Source organism: Schistocerca gregaria, chromosome 2 (assembly GCF_023897955.1).
Source record: "Schistocerca gregaria isolate iqSchGreg1 chromosome 2, iqSchGreg1.2, whole genome shotgun sequence".
In the NCBI taxonomy this organism is placed as follows: Eukaryota; Metazoa; Arthropoda; class Insecta; order Orthoptera; family Acrididae; genus Schistocerca; species Schistocerca gregaria.
In genome coordinates, this window is record NC_064921.1 from 631,163,492 (window position 1) to 631,181,561 (window position 18,070).

Genomic DNA, 18,070 nt, shown 5'->3' on the forward strand with positions numbered 1-18,070 from the left:
TGTTCTTATCTAAATTGCCCTGATTTACTTGTGTAATGGCTTCGCCACAATCTCCAGATGTACTGTCCGAATTTTGTCGCTTACAGAATCAGCAGACGCAGGCCTTACTGGATGCCCTTGGACAGCTCGTCCAGGGTCAACGTGCGATGCAATACGAGGCGGCAGCAGCCGCTCCACCGCTAACGCAGCCACAATACTTTGTTGCACCCACTTTTCGACCTTTTGATGCTGCACTGGAAAGCTGGACGGAGTGGTCACGCCAATTTGGATTCCATCTCGCCGCCTACAGAATTCAAGGTAACGAGCGGCAGTCTTTTTTGTTGTCTTCCGTCGGCGTGAACACGTACCGTGTGATAGTCAAATTATTTCCCCGCCGCGACGTAGCAACTCTGTCCTACGAAGATATTTTGTCTGCATTAGATGCATATTTCAAAGAATCAGTCAATGTAGTTGCCAAACGGTATACCTTCTTTCGTACAAAACGTACGGCAGGTCAGTCTAATCGGGAGTGGGTTGCAACCTTGCAAGGCCTTACTAAGGATTGTGCTTTTGAGTGTCTACGTGGACTCCCTTATTCAGATACTATGGTACGTGATGCAATTGCAAAGAACGTTTCTGATGTTCGTATAAGGGAACAGATTTTGAAACTAGTAAATCCCTCACTTCAACAAGTGATGGACATATTGGATCGGCAGGACACACTCGACTTTGCTCAGGAATCATTTGAAACTTCGCCAGCAGTGTGTCAGGAGCAGTAAACAGCCCTCGCGACCGGCCGCGCCGCTGCCGCCAGGCTCTCAGCCACGTGTGCCGCGCCGGCACGCAATTGCAGTGATCAAACCATGCCCGCGGTGGGTTGCTAAACATTCGCGTGAGAATTGCCCGTCACGTCAAGCTATTTGCCTTTATTCTAATAAAAAAGGAGATGGTCAGAGTGTTTGCCAGAAAAAGCTCAGATCGGAAGCTCAAAACCGTTCCAGGCCCTTTGCTTCGCGCTGAAATCGGAATCGAACAAGGGATACTCAGGCTCGCGAAACTTCGCCCATGGAAATTCATGTAGTTCATTCCACTCCGCGCAGTGCCACTGTCTCTAACAGTGATTGTGTTCGTCCCAAAAATAGTGTGCGTCGACATCGCCGGAACTACCGTCAAGTCGCAAGTGATTATGTACCAGTGTCAGTTCACGTTGCACGAGACAGTCGCTCTTGTCGTCAGCAGGACAATAAACTTTTTGTAGACTTGGACATTAACGGCAAAGTGATACCATTCCAGCTCGATACAGAAGCTGCAGTTTCACTGATCAATCAAGACACTTACAAACTGCTGGGCACACCTCTGTTGCGTGCCGCAAATGTTAAGTTAACTAGCTATTCAGGTCAAGACATCCCTGTGTTAGGACAGTGCACCCTTCTTGCAACATACAAAGGACAAACAAAACTTGTGTCATTTTACGTCATTCGTTCTTCTTCTTCAGTGAACTTGTTTGGTTTCGATTTATTTCATTTGTTTAACTTGTCTATCGTAAATCAGGTCCTATCAGTGAACCAGACTGTGCCTTCAGACAGTGTTTCTCGTATATGTGAAGAATTTGCCGACTTTTTTGCACCGGGCCTCGGTTGCGCTAAGAACTATGAAGCAGATTTGGAACTGAAAGTAAACTCGCAACCAAAATTTTTCATAGTGCGCAATGTTCCCCACTCACTGCGTGATGAGGTCGCAAAAACATTACACGATTTGGAATCACAAGGTGTAATTGAAGTGTGCAGGCTTCTCTCTGGGCATCACCCTTAGTAATTTTGCGACAACCTTCTGGCCAATTGAGACTTTGTGTGGACTTCAAGGCAACATTGAATCCACAGTTCGTGATATCAACTCTTCCTTTACGCAGAACGGAAGATCTTCTTGACAAGCTGTGGCCGGGTAAATATTTTTCGAAGTTGGACCTAGCAGATGCGTACTTGCAAATTCCGGTGGACGAAGAATCCCAGCGCGTTTTGGTGGTTGACACGAATCTTGGTTTGTTTCGATTCAAACGACTGCCATTCGGGTGTGCATCTGCCCCTGCATTGTTTCAGCAATATCTACAAACTGTTTGTGCGTCGGTCCCTACTGCAGCAAATTATCTGGACGATATTATGATGCTCCGGAAAGACGGAAGAAGAACATTTGGCCAATCTCAGAACATTATTTCAGGTCTTGCGACAAAATGGTCTTCGCTTGCGGAAGGACAAATGTGTGGTTTTTTGCTCGGGACTTGCCATACTTGGGACATGTACTCAATGCCCAAGGCATACATCCCAGTCCCAAGCACCTTCGTGCCATACAAGACTTGCCGTCGCCGTAGAATTTGAAGCAGCTACAGAGTGTGCTGGGGAAAATTAATTATTATCACCGTTATATACCATACGCCTCTTCCATTTCAGCTCCGCTCCATCGCTTCGCCGTAAAGGTGTTCAGTTAGTCTGGACGACGGAATGCGAACGCGCCTTTCGCCAGTTGAAATCGGCGTTGCTTTCCAATACTTGCCTTACGCCATTCGATCCCCAGAAGCCCCTTTTGTTGATGGTGGATGCATCGGATTTCGGGATCGGTTCTGTGCTTGCGCACAAAGATGGATCGCACGATCGCCCTGTTGCCTTTGCGTCCAAATTGCTCTCGTCTGCTCAAATAAATTATTTACAGATCGAGAAAGAAGCATTGGCTCTCGTATTTGGTGTTACAAACTTTGATGTTTTCTTTTATGGTCGTCACTTTACCATAACTACAGGCCACAAACCTTTGACATCGCTTTTTCATCCGACCAAGCCTGTACCTCCACGTACAGCACAGAAATTCATTCGCTGCTCTGTTTTCCTCTCGCAGTACCGCTACGATATCTTGTATCGGTCCACTGCTAAGCACGGAAACGCCGATGCGTTGTCCCGCTTGCCTGTTGCTAAGGATTGGTCATTCGATTCCTCCGAACTTGCTTGCATGTTCATTGATGCGGAAACCGATGACATGGTCGAATCGTTTCCGATTGATTTTCGTCGTGTAGCTACAGCCACAGCTGCCGACCCTGTCCTTGCTCCCATTCTGCGTTATGTTGCTACGCAATGGCCCTTGTCAAAGTCACGGATCGGGGACCCGTCAGTTCGCCGATTTTTTGCTCACAAGGAGAGACGTTTTGTACGACGTGGTGTTTTGCTGTTGCGTTCTGATAATGATCAGTCCAGGGTCGTGGTACCGCGTTCGTTACATTCGTCTGTCTTACAGCTTCTCCACCAAGGACACTGGGGTATAGTGAGAACGAAACAACTTGCTCGTCAGCACTGTACTTGGTTCGGAATCGATGCCGCGATTACGAATATTTGCTCTTCTTGCATGGTTTGTGCGGAACAACAATCAGCACCACCGCGGAAATTCTTTGCATGGCCACAAGCCACTTCCCCTTGGCAACGCTTACACATCGATTTTGCTGGTCCATTCTGGAATGCTCGATAGTTGGTTGTGGTAGATTCATTCAGTAATTTTCTTTTTGTTGTCTGGATGTCTTCCACGACATCGTCTGCCATCATCCAAGCCTTGTCTGCTATCTATTGCATTGAAGGTCTTCCACAGACTATTGTTTCCGACAATGGCCCACAATTCATGTCCGCAGAATTTCAGTCATCATTCTGTAAGGCCAATGGTAGACAACATCTGACGTCCGCGCCGTTTTCGCCACAGTCAAACGGTGCCGCTGAACGATTGGTCAGGACTTTCAAGTCACAGATGTTGAAGTTAAAAGAGTCGCATTCTCGGGAGGACGCGTTATTGCTCTTTTTGTCCTCGTATCGCTCTCAGCCCCGAGATGGTCGCTCGCCGGCTGAGTTGCTCCACGGTCGTCGTCATCGAACCTTGATGTCTTTGCTATATCCGCCGCATCAGGTTCCTGTGCAGCGGCAGACACCTGCTTTTGCTCCAGGCGACGTTGTCTACTATCGCCACTATCTAGGTTCACGGCTTTGGCTCGAAGGTCGCATACTTCGCTGCCTCGGACGCGCTATGTATCTGGTTTTGGGGGCCTCTGGTGAGGTGCGTCGGCATCTCAATCAGTTGCGCCTCTGTCGTCGCACGGGATCTGCCGCTCGCCGTCTGCTTTCAGCGACGGTGCCGTCGGGTCATCGCCCCGAGTACCCATCTACTGGCTCGCCTCAGCCCCAGGTGTTACAGACGCTGCCTTCCATTTTGCCCCATGGCGACGCGCCGCCGCCACCGCCGCTGCCGCCGCCGCCTCCTGCTCTCCTGCCTGTGACGACCGCAGTGGACGCGTCGCTGCAACCGCCGGGCGCCTCCTTGGGTCACGCGCCGCCGATCGCTTCCCGTGAGCAGCTGTCCTCCGACATGAAACTCTTGACCGCTCCGGACCATGTGTCGTCTTCGCCCGTCGGGTGCCCCGGCCCGATGGAGGTCGACCCTTCGGCCCCTCCTGTCTCTCTACGGGCGCATACACCGCATGTTGGCGTGCACCCTGGAGCAGGTTTTCAGGCGTTTCCTAGCTCCCCGCGGTCCAAATGGCAGGGTGCGGGTGACACAGCCTCGCCTGTTGTTAGGCTCCCCACCTCGTCGTACACGTCAGCATGGGGTCCTCTCCACGGCGGGTGGAAGCCTTATGCCACATCCGTACGCCGATTTGCGGGGGAGGAATGTGGTGTCACCGCCAGACACCACACTTGCTAGGTGGTAGCCTTTAAATCGGCCGCGGTCCGTTAGTATATGTCGGACCCGCGTGTCGCCACTATCAGCGATTGCAGACCGAGCGCCGCCACACGGCAGGTCTAGAGAGACTTCCTAGCACTCACCCCAGTTGTACCGCCGACTTTGCTAGCGATGATTCACTGAATAAATTCGCTCTCATTTGCCGAGACGATAGTTAGCACAGCCTTCAGCTACGTTATTTGCTACGACCCAGCAAGGCGCCATTATCAGTACTATAGATATTGTGAAATATGTAACGTCAAGAGCGACGTTCATCACTAATGGACTAAAGTTAAGTATTCCACCAGCTACGTCCGTTTTTCTCAATTCTAATTCTCTTGTCTTGTTCCAGACCTCACGCCAGCCTGTGTGAGCTAAAACGCGTGCGTTTCGGTCTCCTTTAATAACACGGTGTTGGCTCTCCTGCCAATCACAACAGTCTGGATCGACGTTTGTCTATTACACATTACGACCCTGTTTGACTGTCGGCGGTCTCTGTCAGTCAACAAACGAAGTCGGCCTGATATTTAGGACTGTGGAAATCTCGCGTACAGACGCATGACACAAGTGACACGCAATCACGTGACCACGTTCGAAGTCCGTGGGTTCCACAGTGAACCCATTCTGCTCACTCACTATGTCTAATGTCCACTGAGATCACCCATATGGAGGACGTGGCAGTAGATGGCAGCACAATGCACCTAATATGAAAAACGTTTGTTTTTGGGGGTGCCCGGATACTTTTGATTGCCGCCAAAAGTTGAAACAATGACCTTTATTACACGTTATTGCACGTGGTAATTACTAAAAAAATAGCTCTAACCACTATGGGACTTAACATCTGAGGTCAACAGTCCCCTAGAGTTAGAACTAATTAAACCTAACTAACCTAAGGGCATCACACACATCGATGCCCGAGGCAGGATTCGAACCTGTGACCGTAGCAGCAGCGAGGTTCAGGACTGAAGAGTCTAGAACCACTCGGCGACGTGTTAATTGCTCAGATGGAAGTTGCAAGTGTAACTTAAAATTATTTTTCCTGGACAACGTCTTCTGTTCCATTGACGACAAATCACGTATACATTTCCGGTAAATTGACTCGTTTCACATCTTTTAGGTAAAAGGATCGTTCAGATGATCTACCGAACATGTAATTGATGTGAGGGCACGAGACTCTCCACGATGTTATAAGTTATAATTCTGATGGCTAATGTGCACTGGTTGCAAAATTACGTACTGTAGTTGTATATAAATGAACAAGAATGACAAATTTCTCATTAGTGGGAAAAGGGCAAATATTATTTACTCAAGAATTAATGTTATCCCTAGATGGGATCATAGTTTCTTTAGATTACGTTTTGTTGTTGCTATTGTTGTTGTGGTTTGTTTATCTGAGGTATTCCCTTAGAGTTTCAAGCGGCCACGAATTGGGTTGAGCTGTGACATACGTCACCCACAAGTGCGCCAAAGAGACGTCTGCGCCGCACGGTGCTCCAAGGAATACCGATGACCCGGACGAGCGACGGGCAAGAATGTCAACAGCATTAGGGCTTCTTTGCATGTGCCTGTTAAGAGCTAGGACGGTATTTGCAACGCTGAGAGTGAGTCCTATAAAGAGTGAAGATTAAGCAGTGTTTTATCCACAAATTGTTGCACTGGTACTTCAGTAGAGTTACTAACATTTATAAAAAGGTGTAACAGGAGAATCTGTAGGGAGACCGTCAACGTTTATTACCAAAGTTCGACAGGAAAGGACTCTAGCGCTGGGTAACTTTTCTAATATTACCCGCCCATCTTCCAACATATAATCACCACAGTCTTTTCTTATCTTTTGGAATCCTATAAAGTATTTCCTCACTCCATTTTCCACTCATCCCGCCGATAACATCTCCCTAACTCCACACCCACCCGCGTTCCATTTGTATTACATCATGATTATGTATTCCTCTCTATGATCCATCTGTTCTCAAATTGTTCTCTCTGCATTTTCATTACTAATTTCAAACTAAGCTCATTTTCAAGCAGTACCTGTGCAAATTCAAGATGTCAGAAATGTAATTGGTGCTAAGATTATCTTGTTTCGCACAATATTTCAATATCAGACCTAGCGGTCTTTGATGGAAATGGTTTGCTCATTGTTTGAATTCGAAGTGGATCAACGCTTGTCTCTTACTTGAAATAAGTTACTACACAGTGCAATTACCTTGTGACATGTCATCGATTTTCAAATGGACTGTTTGGCGCTGTGCAAGGTGTCACTCACCAATTGACACTACAATTTGTGTAAAGAGGCTTACAAGTAGTTTCAAGAAATAACGAAGTTTGCACGTACCTTGTACTCTCAGTCACAGAGTTCGTGCAAGATTCCCTCATTTCTCAAACAAAAATTCGTGTTCCCCACTCCACAGCTTATAGTCTGTCTTCAACGTATTTCGCAAGGCCATTTTTATACAACATAACATATCCGCACCCATATAGATTTGCAACTTGTAACTTCCCAATACCCAGAGTCGCTCCCAAGCTTCGAAACCGCATGCCTTTCCTATCTTCCCAATGACCTAAAGTATACTTGTGAGATGTAGTTGTAAGAAAGTTCAAAATTTATTGATACAGATGTACCAATTAACAAAGCTATGCGCTTTAATTAAATGCTTCGGACTGGTAGTTTCTTCCGTGTGACATTGCCTCTGCTATATTAAAGTTAAACACATTCAGTTATATTTCATTTTCATCATAGAAACGATTTATCCAAACTAAAAGTAAGAAATAAATTATTTTTGCCTTGATAAAACTTGACTATGTCGATCATGTGTGAAGAATAGGATTATCCAGGACGCCTTCCTTTTTCAGGAAGCGCTCTTCCGCTATCGAAGGGCCACAGGGCTCTGGATGGATTATAAGATTGCTTCCCTTGGTTTGGTTCTATTTTGTCAAAATTACACAGATAAAAGTCGGGGAATAGCAAAAGACATCCTCAAAGGTTCAATTCTCCTTTGGCCCATTGTATTTCTTCAAATCTACGAAGAGAATATTCAAGAAACAGCAGCAGAAATTCAGCCCTACTTACAGGTCTTATGTTTTAGCTAAGGCAAACTTTCTTTATCTACTATATCAGTGGTAATAATCCTTCATCATTGTAGTCTCCGTGCAGTTTCACGTGACTGAGGAGGAGCAAATAGTGGAGCAGTCTGTTTGACGTCCTCAGATGTATGAATCGGTGGCACACTGTCCGCTGAAGACAGAGATACCATCTCGAGTCCCGCGCTAGTCACTTGAACAAAACCCTTCTGGACTGAAAAACAGTCAACACTATCCTATTTATCCATTGTAGCCTCACAACTCCTGTGTACTTAGTCGTCCGCTTTACTAATGTGTGGAAATGGAAATGAAGTCCCATGCTTTGTGACAAAGCGTAGAGGAACGATGCGGCAGACCGCACCGTTGTACTAGGCAAGATCCTAATGGAGGTGGTTTGCCGTTGTCTTCCTCCGACCGTAGTGGGGATGAAGACCACACAAGAACACCCAGTTATCTCGGTGAAGGTGAAAATCCATGACCCCTCCGGGAATCGAACCCGGAACCCCGTGCTCAGGAAGCGAGAACGCTAGCGCGAGACCACGAGCTGCGACTTCTAATATGTAAAACACTGAAATATCTTTGGTCTTGGCGCAGGGCAAAGTTGTCCCCGGAATGACACTTGGCAAACATTCAATAGAAAGCTCATTGTGCTGAGTTCAATGGCAGCATGCTGTCAACGACAAAGACAAGAGCCTTTTCGGTGTACCTTTGTATTTGTGTTATTGAAGCTGAGTAAGGGAGAGAAGGAACACTGAAGGATGCCAGCATATAGTCTACACCTATCGAATGACACCCAGCAGGATGCCAAGGGCAAATCAAGATCAACAATTTCATTGTCGTTCACTCCATTAAATACTAAGAAAAGGTCAACCATTTACCCCAGCACATAGCTGGCTAACCACTGGCACCGACAAAGTCTCACATAGCCGGCATCAGAGCTATTTACTTACAAATAAATCGCAGGCAAACATCACCACCTTCAGATGTTACAGATGCAGCTACGAAGTTGGATGTAGAAACAGGCTAATACCAATATCCAGCCATAGTTCCATCAAATTCTACAGCCTCAAAAGTACTGCGAGACCTTACCACTCCTCCTGTGTTGTTACGATGCAATTCATGGATTCTATGCGCCCACGTCCTCTCTAGCCAACGTAATGCATTCTGAATCGACTTTCGTATCTAATGCTTGAATAATAGAATACTTGGCAACAGATCAGGTGACATGTCTCGCATGTGTCTCCAGATTCGACGAGATGTAAAATAATAGGAAAGATATTATACAAGGCCATTCAAAGTTAACATGGCGGTGAAAAACGGCTAAAACTATTCTGTGCGTAGCGATACATCAAGAAGAGTTACAGGGAACATGAAAGAAAGTTAAAAATTTCGAACGTTGCGCGGACTAAGAGAATCAGAGGGTTCTTCCAAACTGTTCGATCGATCATATTGGATATGACGAACTTAGATTACATTACGTGCGGTAGCGTTCTCGCTTCCCACTCCCTTGTTCCCGGGTTCGATTCCTGGCGGAGTCAGGGATTTTCTCTGCCTCGTGATGACTGGGTGTTGTGTGCTGTCCTTAGGTTAGTCAGGTTTAAGTAGCTCTAAGTTCTAGGGGACTGATGACCATAGATGTTAAGTCCCATAGTGCTCAGAGCCATTTGAACCATTTTTTTAGATTACATTAGATTCAGTTTTCGACCCATAGACCCAAAAAATGAGATGATTCACGTGGGTGTGGAAGATGTCTGAAAGTAAGACATAAAAACATAAAACATTTAAATATAATAATTACTACACTCACAATTTGTCAGGAGATAGTCGAAAATAGTTGATGCAATGCAGTAAACTGGGACAGCTAATATTTACAGAATTAACACATTCTTCAGAATGAAATATTGTTATGCACTATTAATAAATTTATCTTACGCAAAATACCTAATCTTGACTGTTGTGACCAAGTGTTGTCAAAACTGAAATCTAACAGATATTTTTACTTAAGTTGACTTAATATCTCTGTTAAGATATTCATCTATGGAGTAGGAGGAGATGCCTATCAAAAAGTCTTTCAAACTCTGTTTAAACTTTGCTTTATCTGAAACCAAGTTTTCAATGGTTGCTGGCAATTTATTAAAAATGCGTGTTCCTGAATTTTGGAACCTTTCTGGACCAAGCTAAGTGATTTTACGCATTTATCTAGATTGTTCTTATTCCTACTAATGATACTGCGTACTGAGCTATTGGTTGGAAATAAAGATGTATTACTTGCAACAAATTTCATTCAGGAATAAATATACTGAGAAGCAGTGGTTACAATACAAAGTTCCTTGAAGAGGTTTCTACGAGATGCTCTCGAATTTACACCACAAATGATTATCACACGCTTTTGCACTTTAAAAACTGATGCTCGGTTTGATGAGTTGCCCCAGAATATGATCCCATACGACATAATAGAATGAAAGTAAGCAAAGTATGCAAGTTTTTTTATATTTAAGTCTCCTACATCAGACATCATACAGACTTGCTTAGGTGCTTTAGCAATTCTGTGGTATGCCCTTCCCAACTGAATTTATTATCAAGTTGTCTGCCTTTGACCATCTAGTTCTCCGACCCGACGCCCCTGGAGTTCTTTTTATAGGGTTATGTGAAATACATTATGTATTTGTCTACTTTGCTGAACATAACTCTGGAACTCAAAATGCACACACCTAGGTGACTCCACATATGCTTCAGAATGTACAGTGCGAAACTGGTTATCGCTTAGACGTAGTCCGAGTGACAAAGGGGAGTCATATGGAATATCTATAAAGTATATAAAAATGCTCTTTTACATTCTCTATAATTCTTATCAATGTTGGCTACGTATTAAATAGTTCTAGCCGTTTGTAATCGCTATATTAATTTTGAATTGTCCTGTATGAGACTAATAAATGTTGGATGGTTCGCAAGCATTAGTTCAGCTGCATGAAACATAGACAGTCTATGTGTACCCTCAGCTGGCCTATTCGACAGGAAAAAACTGCTGTCACGTATTGTAAGTCATGCTCTGGTAGGCATCACTACAAGTTACTTCAGATGGCTTGAACGGCCGGTGGTCCTTTATTCTTTGCATGATTTTTCTCTTTACAACTCCTTCTTCAAGCAAAATTGAACTATATCTTGGCGCCACAGCAGATGTCACATGAACCTTTCCTTCTTTCTGTAAGCAGTCTCTTCTTTCTAGCAAGTCCTCATTTCGTATTTTCTTTGTCCAGTTAACTGTTAAAATTCACATCTCAAAAGCTTTCAGGTCCTTCCTCTTGAGTTATACGATGGTAAATAAACTACTGGCCATTAAAACGACTACACCACGAAAATGACGTGCTACAGACGCGAAATTTAACCGACAGGAAGAAGATGCTGTGATATGCAAATGATTAGCTTTTCAGAGCATTCACACATGGTTAGCGATGGTGGCGACACCTACAACGTGCTGACGTGAGTAAAGTTTACAACCGTTTTCTCAAACACAAACAGCAGTTGGCCGGCGTTGCCTGGTGAAACGTTGTTGTGATTCCTCGTGTAAGGAGGAGAAATGCTTACCATCACGTTTCCGACTTTGATAAAGGTCGAATTGTAGCCTATCGCGATTGCGGTTTATCGTATCGCGACATTGCTGATCGCGTTGGTCGAGATCCAATGACTGTTAGCAGAATATGGAATCGGTGGGTTCAAGAGGGTAATACGGAACACCGTGCTGGATCCCAACGGCCTCGTATCACAAGCAGTCGAGATGACAGACATCTTATCCGCATGGCTGTAACGGATCGTGCAACCACGTCTCGATCCCTGAGTCAACAGATGGGGACGTTTGCAAGACAACAACCATCTGCACGAACAGTTCGACGACGTTTGTAGCAGCATGGACTATCAGCTCGGAGACCATGGCTGCGGTTACCCTTGACGCTGTATCACCGACAGGAGCGCCTGCGATGGTGTACTCAATGACGAACCTGGGTGCACGAATGGCAAGACGTCATTTTTTCGGATGAATCCAAGTTCTGCATTATGATGGTCGCATCCGTGTTTGGCGACATCGCGGTTAACGCACATTGGAAGCTTGTATTCGTCATCGGCATACTGGCGTATCACCAGCCGTGATGGTATGGGGTGCCATCGGTTACATATCTCGGTCACCTCTTGTTCGCATTGACAGCACTTTGAACAGTGGACGCTACATTTCAGATGTGTTACGACCCATGGCTCTACGCTTCATTCGATCCTTGTGGAACCTTACATTTCAGCACGAGCGCGTGTTGGACGTCCTGTACGGGCCTTTCTGGATACATAAAATGTGCGAGTGCTGCCCTGACCAGCGCATTCTCCAGATCTCTGACCAATTGAAAACGTCTGGTTAATGGTGGCCGAGCAACTGGCTCGTCACAATACGCCAGTCACTACTCTTGATGAACTGTGGTGTCGTGTTTAAGCTGCATGGGCAGCTGTACCTGTACACGCCATGCAAGCTCTGTTTGACTCAATGTCCAGGCGTATCAAGGTCGTTATTACGGCCAGAGGTGGTTGTTCTGGGTACTGATTTCTCAGGATCTATGCACCCAAATTGCGTGAAAATGTAATCACATGTCAGTTCTAGTACAATATATTTGTCCAACGAATACCCGTTTATCCTCTCTATTTCTTCTTTGTGTAGCAATTTTGATGGCCAGTAGTGTACTTTGCTATACTCCAGATGTACACCCTCAGAAAGTTCTTCTTCATTTCGATCTCATGGAAATAACTTTTTGATAGTTTTGTTTGTGAAACTTGTGTAGTTTGATAAATATAATAACAAATACTGAAAGTGAATACAAGATGATGTAAATAGAATTGTAAGGTGTCAGGCAAATCTAACACCTTCCATGAAAACCCTGACATGATAAGCAAATCCAGTAGTATGTCATATAGCTCCGAATAAATCGTGACATTAACCAAAGTAATACGAGTAACGAGTGAGCAAATGAAATACCACAGACTAACACAAGAATGCCTAAATGCATGTCGTACCTTCCTACCGTGAGACCGACGCAGTTCCGAGGGGAGAAACGAGAACAGAAGCCGAGAGCAGAACCGTGTTAAGCTAAAAGGCCCTACGATGAGGGCCGGACTGGACACCCACGTCGGCAGCCTACCTCTAAGACTACCACCTGCACGTTTTAGTGTGAGACTTTTTCGCGTCTCAGGTACGTCAAGGGCCACCCACCCAGCCCAAGTTAAAAGCTAGAGCCCTCCAGAAAACCAGTATAGATCTTACGATAACACAAAAAGGGCCACTACCACCCGCAAGTTTTAGCGTGAGACTTTTTCGCGTCTCAGGTACGTCAAGGACCACCCCCCAGCCCATGTTAAAAGATAGAGCCCTCCAGAAGAACAGTATAGATCTTACGATAACGTTAAAAGGACCACACCAGCTGCAGGTTTTAGCGTGAGACTTTTTAGCATCTCTGTTACGTTGCAAACTTTAAAAACATTGCCCCACCACGAAAAGTATAACGTTTCTCATTGGATAGACAGAATTTTTGTAGGCGGAGCTTAAGGTTAACATTGAGACCCTGATTGGTCAGATGAAAACACAGCCAGATAGTTTTTTTTAAATCAACTTCGGTAAATTGTAGTAAGGAGAAGTTAGGAGAGAGTTAGTTCCGAGACGGCGAGCTGGATGGCTGGTGCGCCGGCCGCTGTCGCCCTGACGCTGCCTAAACACCGACAAGGTAATGAACGCAAGCGATGCCGCATTTTTGAGCGCATAAGGCTTCACTCAGAACTGCAGAAGACTTATCTGTTACACCCCTTTTTTGCGTAATACTAGTGTCGATCGTTAATTAAAACTCATGGTGTTCACATTTGCCACTTGAAGAAAAGATCTGAAACTCGATGATTTTTCTTTTATATAGTTATTGAGAAGCCACATCAGCCACTGTAATTTACGACAAGTTAAATAAGTAATTAAAGATAACTGCAGGTCACTGTAGACAATTTTGATAGTTTTCTCTTTTTTGAAACTTAACTTAAACCTAGATTATAGATGTGATATGGCATAGGTCATCCTTCGATCGATTGTAGAACTTGGAAACCCATTCAGGGAATATTCGTTCACATTTTTGTTGAACGCAATTGGTTTTTACCATCCTGTATTAAAACATTTCCTTTTATCAATAGTGCAATTTATAAATGATGTTTTGTGAGTAGAATAAAATTTCCAATGGTAAACTTAACTGCTTTTTCGACGTTATTTTATCAGCTAACTAAAAATAGGAAAGCCTTGAACCCTTTCCACTATATTTAGTTAGTATTAAGATTCTTTTACAGGGAGTGTAGTGGAGCTGACGCTGAGATCATTTAGTATTTGGTTATATCATCGCTAGTCTCACTGAACTCTTCTGAATTCTACATGTCATGTGTGGTCTGGCGTCTCCTTACCAGCAACAGGTCCCAGGTTCAAACTAGTCAATTCTCTAAAAAACACGCTCAGAGCGTCGTTGCGCGAAAGTTGTAGAGAGACACGATATAGAACAAACAGACACCACCATGAATGTTTAGAGAATCATCCCGGTTTCCAGGCCTTGACATTTCGAATAACATTGTCGAGCTTTCGCTGGCTGTCCCCGCCATAATCGTCAGGAGTAAAACTAGTAACTGCTGAAGTTGTTTTTTTTTTCCTTTCTTGTGTTAGGATGTGATAGAGCGTCACCAGTGGAGAACGGTCTTTCTGTCATGGTGTAGGGGTAAAACTGTTCTATCTTACATTGACAGCATTGGAGTGCACCTTGAATGTGTGATCTTGGGACTTGAGGTTCCGAACCACCCTCCGACGGTGGAAGTACAAAGCCGGGGCTGGCACGATTTTCCATTCATGTAACTACCAATCAGAGAGGCACACTGGGCACAAGAAGAGCTGTGTCGTCTTTAACAGGGCGCAGTATACCTCGTATCTTAGGGGTGTGCCGGAACACTGGTGTCGGTCCATGACTGCAGTACACGCCCTAACTTGCTGCTCGCTGCACCACGCTGTGGCACGAAGGCCACCGGCTTGGTTTATTCTGCCGACTCAGAAGGCGTCCGTCTTTGGTTAAATCTGAAAGCATTTGCAATGTATCTCTTGCTATAATCATTCTCTCTGAACACCTGCGTCAAGTGCTGCAATTCACACTATAGGTGGTCGCCGTCAGAAACAACTTTTTCTCTGTGTATTAAAGAGTTCAGGACCGCTGTCTTGCGTAAACTATCGGCGTTGAAATATCGATCTATGTGCGTCGGCCTCCTGCCTTCCGGTCAGCTAAAACATCAGAGAATGGTAGTTTGCCATCCTTATTTCTGACGACGGGGATTCCGTTATAAAAGAGGCGGCTTGGATAAGAACGAACAGCAGCAATTTTAACAGAGACCAGGAGTACACCCTGAGTATGTCGTGGGGACGGGCTTTGGATGTCGAAAGGACATGTCTGAAAGAACAGACATGTAACTGATATGCCTAGTTGGCCAATGGATCCACCTTCTTCAGTGGCGATGCACAAATACGTCCGAACTCTTGTGGGAATTTCAGAGTAGCGAACCGGAGTGAAATGGAGAGGGACTGTAGATAGGTGGCGCTCGGTAGGAATGTGGATCGGCCTTGAGGGGTGCCGAGATAGTCGGCGCAGTTGAACTAACGCTGTGTCCCGGATAGCGAGTGGTTAAAGTACATGTCTAGTAAGCAGGAGATCCCGGGTTGGAATCCCGGTCTGGTACACGTTTTCGCTCGTCGCCGCTGATTACGCATAATGTCCTACACCTGACAGTGATCCCCTTCAGTTTTAAATTGATATTTAATCACTACGTATTTTTTTCTTTGCAGGCAAGATACGATACACCAACTTGTATACAGAATAAGTGGATTTCGTGTGTCTAGGGATTAACTGTTTTAAATAGCTTTCCGTAGTGTAGCAGCCCTTTTTCTGTTTTCGCTTTTTCGTCTAATAGGTGAAAGTTTGATTTTAGTTTTTACACATTGACTGTCATTGAAGGGTTTTACTATTACTTAATATTGTCCCAAATAAGTATCAGTTTGATTACTTTTAAAACCCAATGTTAAACGTGGGTCACTACACGTATAGTCTTCCCAACTCAGAGAAAAAATCTTTAGTAGCTTTACTACCAATGTTTACAGACGACAATGCTTTAACCTTTCGTTCAATTGTTTTAGTTACGAATCGCTAACTTGTTCTTGGCATAGATCACGTAACCTTAACGTTTATTAATCTAATTTAAATTAATGTTCAAAACTTGTATTATGTTTTAAATTAACAACGTCAGTTTATTGACAAGAATTATTAATAAATAGGTTCACTCATACGATCTCATTCAAAGAAGTTCTTTAAATATTTGTCTAAGTAGGATTCCCGCTAGCATCAGAAATGTTAGATAATATCCTGTCACTTTCGGTAAATACGTTATTCCTATTTAATGTCGTCAAACTGTCATTAACTATGATCACTAGTCGCGTGAAGTTAAAGTTTCCCACTATCACAATTCAAAGTCCGAATCCGGTTAAATTTCTCAATTCAGTAATGCGTTTAAAAATTCACACGAATTGACATTAAAGCCAAAGAGATTACTATTCACCTTTCCGATAATCTAATCTGATAAATGTCCAAATTAAAGTCTTGAATGGACAATCCTCAAAAACAATCTCGTCATGATCTATTCTTGATCCCCATTTAATAAAGTCCCAATTGTTGTTCTCTAAAGCTGTATGTCCTAAATAACTTCCGAACTAGAACAGACTAGAGACTGGAGTATCGTAATTACAACATATGGCTATTTATACTTCAATAAACACTATCTTTGGTGTCCCAGACCTACATTCTATGACTATAATATTGATTTTCTTACGTATCTGAATAACTAATATATTAATATTTTGTACTGTTTTACCCCTTTCTCATGTTTCTAAAATTTATAATTAAATTTTCCTGTTACTTTCTTTTGCTTTCTATACTAGATATTTACCTCTATTTGTTTTTTATTTATTTTTCGTAATTACTACTTGTGGAGGGACTTGGGTCATTTTGTGAATTGATATTTTAAGGACGTGGGAGCTAATTTGGGAGCTATTTCTGTTTTTACAACCCCGAGAGGCGCTGTAGGTGTCACAGTAGTGACTCCTCCTGTACTTGAAAAACAATTCGTATACAAATACGGAACGCTACCTTCGGCAGAAACACGTCTAACCTCACCTCCTCAAGGGCGTTCCACAACATCGCATCGTCAAACTCCGAGAACGGGTCCAGGTTGAAGCGGAGAGTCTCCGAGAAGAGCACGGGCTCCTGCGGGATGATGGAGATGCGCTTCCGCAGGTCGTGAAGGCCCAGCGTGCCGGTGTCCACGCCGTCGACCAGGATCGCCCCCTCTAGTGGGGCCAGCCGGAACAGGGCGGATATAAGCGACGACTTCCCTGCGCCCGTGCGGCCAACAATGCCAACCTAGATACATAACACAGATTTTAACGTTACGAAAGTTGTAACAACATAATTATGATGCTTCATAGGCAGATATAAAACATTCTGCACAGTGGGACCTTATGTGTAGCTTCAATGGTGAAATTAAGGTTCTTGAGAACTGGAGGATCCGTCTGGCTGTACTTGAGATAAATGTTTTGGAAGATGACCTGCCCTCGCTGTGGCCATGTTGCAGGTGGTTTCTTGTCTGAAATAAAAATTGCAGAGGAACTCTTCACGAAAACGCATAAAACGTTGTAATACGTCTAGAACACTACAATTATTACAAGAAACTGTATGCTGTCATATTTAGGCCTGATGATAGAATAGACAAAAAGAAAAGAATCAGTTAAACTCATTGTATTGATTTCATAAAACTTCATTTCATAAAACTTCTTATATGATCATGCTTGCCATACCGAAAGCTGTACAAACCTCTAACACGTTAACATACGAAAGATGCCATGGTGGCGCACAAGTTTACGTGGCTCACAAATCCAATGATAAATACATACTAAGATTTAGAAAAGAGAAAACAACAATAAAACAACAACATAAGGTCCCTAAAATCAATAAAAAGGCTATACAAAAATAATACACATCAGTTCGTACTTGGATCTTACTTTTTTCGCCAAGGCAACGTATCACAAAATAAAATTTTTGACGAATTTTGATCTGACAGCTAAAGAAAGCTATCGTTTGTGTAGCACAGCCTTAGTTCCTAGAAATTGTTTATCTACTTTTTAATAAACTTTCAA

At 44.0% G+C, this 18,070-nt stretch overlaps 1 protein-coding gene across 1 annotated transcript in view; it reads right to left on the bottom strand.

The window, feature by feature from the left end:
* Nucleotides 1-18,070, bottom strand: part of LOC126334647 (ATP-binding cassette sub-family C member 4-like) — a 261,187-nt gene that overhangs the window by 34,541 nt on the left and 208,576 nt on the right. Inside the window, exons 20-21 of the mRNA XM_049997092.1 lie at nt 17,393-17,520; nt 17,052-17,297 (exon numbers count right to left, since the gene is read on the bottom strand). Of these exons, the coding sequence (XP_049853049.1) occupies nt 17,052-17,297; nt 17,393-17,520 (374 nt within the window). The remainder of the gene's footprint in view (nt 1-17,051; nt 17,298-17,392; nt 17,521-18,070) is intronic.